At 34.5% G+C, this 2,890-nt stretch overlaps 1 protein-coding gene across 1 annotated transcript in view; it reads left to right on the top strand.

Annotated features, from left to right (window-relative positions):
* The first annotated feature begins 147 nt into the window (after positions 1-147).
* The window catches only part of LOC109588447 (phosphatidylinositol 4-kinase alpha-like), a 3,924-nt gene continuing 1,181 nt past the window's right edge, over positions 148-2,890 (top strand). Inside the window, exons 1-11 of the mRNA XM_020004620.1 lie at positions 148-343; positions 557-708; positions 798-1,014; positions 1,193-1,301; positions 1,495-1,634; positions 1,871-2,004; positions 2,125-2,201; positions 2,276-2,337; positions 2,417-2,541; positions 2,587-2,671; positions 2,749-2,835. Coding sequence (XP_019860179.1) covers positions 173-343; positions 557-708; positions 798-1,014; positions 1,193-1,301; positions 1,495-1,634; positions 1,871-2,004; positions 2,125-2,201; positions 2,276-2,337; positions 2,417-2,541; positions 2,587-2,671; positions 2,749-2,835 — 1,359 coding nt within the window. The 5' untranslated portion in view covers positions 148-172. The remainder of the gene's footprint in view (positions 344-556; positions 709-797; positions 1,015-1,192; positions 1,302-1,494; positions 1,635-1,870; positions 2,005-2,124; positions 2,202-2,275; positions 2,338-2,416; positions 2,542-2,586; positions 2,672-2,748; positions 2,836-2,890) is intronic.

Here is a 2,890-nt window from a genome sequence, read left to right as displayed (position 1 = left end):
CCATTTTAAAAATATGCCATACATCCTGTACTATAGTCCCATGCTTTATCTTAAAGTGGCTCTAAAATCATCAAATTATATGTACAAACTACAAAAGTATCAAGTACAAGCAAATTTTAGAAAATGTTTATGCATTTTTAGAACTTCAGTTCGTGCAGCTGAGTGCATCATAATGTTGCTTGGTAAAGTGGGTGTGTCTTTGGGCAACGAAGAAGGTGTTATTGCTGGTATTTTGGGCGTATTCCGCCAGAGACTGTTTCATCCAGTGAGCTGTCTTGACGGATCCATTGTCACTGAATTAGGCAACATGGCAGCTGAACTTGGCGACTCAGAAATACTTGAGGTACAGCATTTGATAATCATAACATTATGATAAATATACATGTACATGTATATGTTGTACATACATTTATAAGTTATAAATGTAATAAAATTAATGTATATTTTTTATAATGTACATATATGTTTATGATTAATATTATTTGTTGCACATACATGTACATGTATTCTTATTGTACATGTATAAATGTAATAAATGTAATAATATATTTTTTAGGTTTTGAGTCGCTTGATGAGTGAGGCATTAGGCGTAGCCACTACTCCTTATCCAACATACTCATCTCCTTCTAACCTCTCAAAGCTAGCTTCATCAAAACAGCCACAGCACAAAAGGAATGATAGTCAGGACATAAGCAACAAATCATACACGTAAGCAATAATACATGTACATGCATGTACATGTACATGTACAAGTGTCTTTATTCTTTTTTTATTGTAATTTTATGTTTTATCTCTAGTCATATATTCCAGCCAGTGATGGATGCTTTGGTTTACGTAGCGACTCATTTAAAAGAGAAAGACCAGCAGATGGAGTTCCTTCAGAAAGTCTTGTACTCGTTTGTTAATCAAGGGATCGAAGGAAAGAGAGCCATTGAAAGGAAGGACATGTTTAATCAGTTGAAAGCTTCTTCCTCCTCATTTTCACTCGGTCTTCTCCTCCCAGTACTAGCCACAGTAAGCATAATAGTGTATATGTACATGTACACATTCATAATAGTACATATACATGTACATGTACATGGATCTGTATAGAATATGTATGCTGTATCAGTGTATACTGTAACTATACTGTAACTATACTGCAGCTTGTGTTTATTCCTTTATTTCTATTGTTCATGTACTTTCCTTTTAGTTGTGTAAGAACATGGATCCAATACTGATGCCGTCTCCTCGTGTACTGAAACTGTTCAGAGACTTCTGGCTGTATTGTGTACTGTTAGGATTCAGTGAATCTGATAGAGGTACACCACACATGCATAGACTATGTACATTGTGTACATGTACATGTACTTATAAACAACTTATTGACACTATGCATGATTGCATGGTGTGTATAATGTTTGTCAGTTCCTTTTTACTCTTTTCATTTTTGGCATATGTACATGTACATATACTCATTGTTATTATTCTTATTGATTCCACTCCCTCCATTAGGTGTGTTCCCTCCCTTGTGGTATGATCATGTTGCTGATATTGCCTCCAAGAGTCCGTTGCTAATAGTCTCTGGTGCTGAGAAGTATCTTGACAAGGAGCTGGAGCTTAACCATCCACTAAAGAAAGGAGACATCACTGTTGTAAGTGTATTAGCACTCAAGGCTTTTATATGGATTGGCTCACACTTTATATATAACACAGCTACATTGATATACATCAGGCTATGTACATGTACATGTAAATAAATATTACAAATCAATCTATTGTAGCTGATGTGCCAATAATTACAGTTAATAGTAATTTTGTGAGCATTTTATTGATGTTATTACATGTATTATTATTATTATTATTATTATTATTATTATTATACTGATAGGGCGAGTTACAGGAAGCAAGACTCTCATTGCAGGAATTGTTGGGACGTTCGGTTGAATTAGATAAACTTGTGAATCGCCTCAACTTTGCCCAATGCATGTACTTGCACTCAATATCACGTCTGGAAACACTCAGGCATGTTCTCATCTCTATACTGTAGTCTCCTTATACTTTCTTTCTTAATTCATACATTTTTTCTTTTAATTTCTTCTGTATTCTTTAATGAAATAATTTTGATGTGTATTGTATTTATAGGATTGAGAAGGACAGTCGTTGTTTTTCATACATATTTGAGTATCTTGATGATAAAGGACTCCAGAAAGAATTATGGGGTAAGTTAGACTACCTACATGTACATGTAGTACTAGTAAGAGACACTGCTGTTGAATTTTATGTCCTTTATTAGTTGCAATGGAGGCTATTGCTGTGAAACTATTTGACAAATTACTGGATATACTCAATGACAAAGTATATTTGCACACACGCACACACACACACACACACACTCTGTATTGTATTGTATTGTATTTTTATTATTTTCTATTAGCCTTGTACAAAGGAGAGGGAGAAAGAGTTGGAGAGTCATGCTCTTCTACTGATATTCAAATTTAATCACATTCGTGGGCGTATCAAACGTCTTGCTGACACTTTTCTCACTAAACTAGTTGACAAGTAAACCCTCTCATTTCAATTATAATGACTGGATCATTAACATAGGTTCCCTCATTTGCTGTGGAGCAAACGTGTGCTACATACACTATTGGACTTATTACAGGAATTATCAATACACGTTACATCACAGGTAGGTATATACAATGTTAGTGCTCATAGCTTATACATTACTAAATGTATCTCAATATTAATGTGGTGATTTTTTAGGAACCTGATAAATGTGTATTAACTGAAATCAAACTATCATATTTGCCACACACCGTAATACTGCCTGATGTTATGAGTAAAAGAGAGGTACAGCAATACATATATGCACACACTGTATCACCCTCTCTCTCTCCCTCTCTCC

Source organism: Amphimedon queenslandica, unplaced genomic scaffold, assembly GCF_000090795.2.
Source record: "Amphimedon queenslandica unplaced genomic scaffold, v1.1 AMPQUscaffold_12088, whole genome shotgun sequence".
In the NCBI taxonomy this organism is placed as follows: domain Eukaryota; kingdom Metazoa; phylum Porifera; class Demospongiae; order Haplosclerida; family Niphatidae; genus Amphimedon; species Amphimedon queenslandica.
The sequence above is the reverse complement of the archived record's forward strand: the minus strand, read 5'-3'. Positions and strand labels throughout refer to the sequence as shown.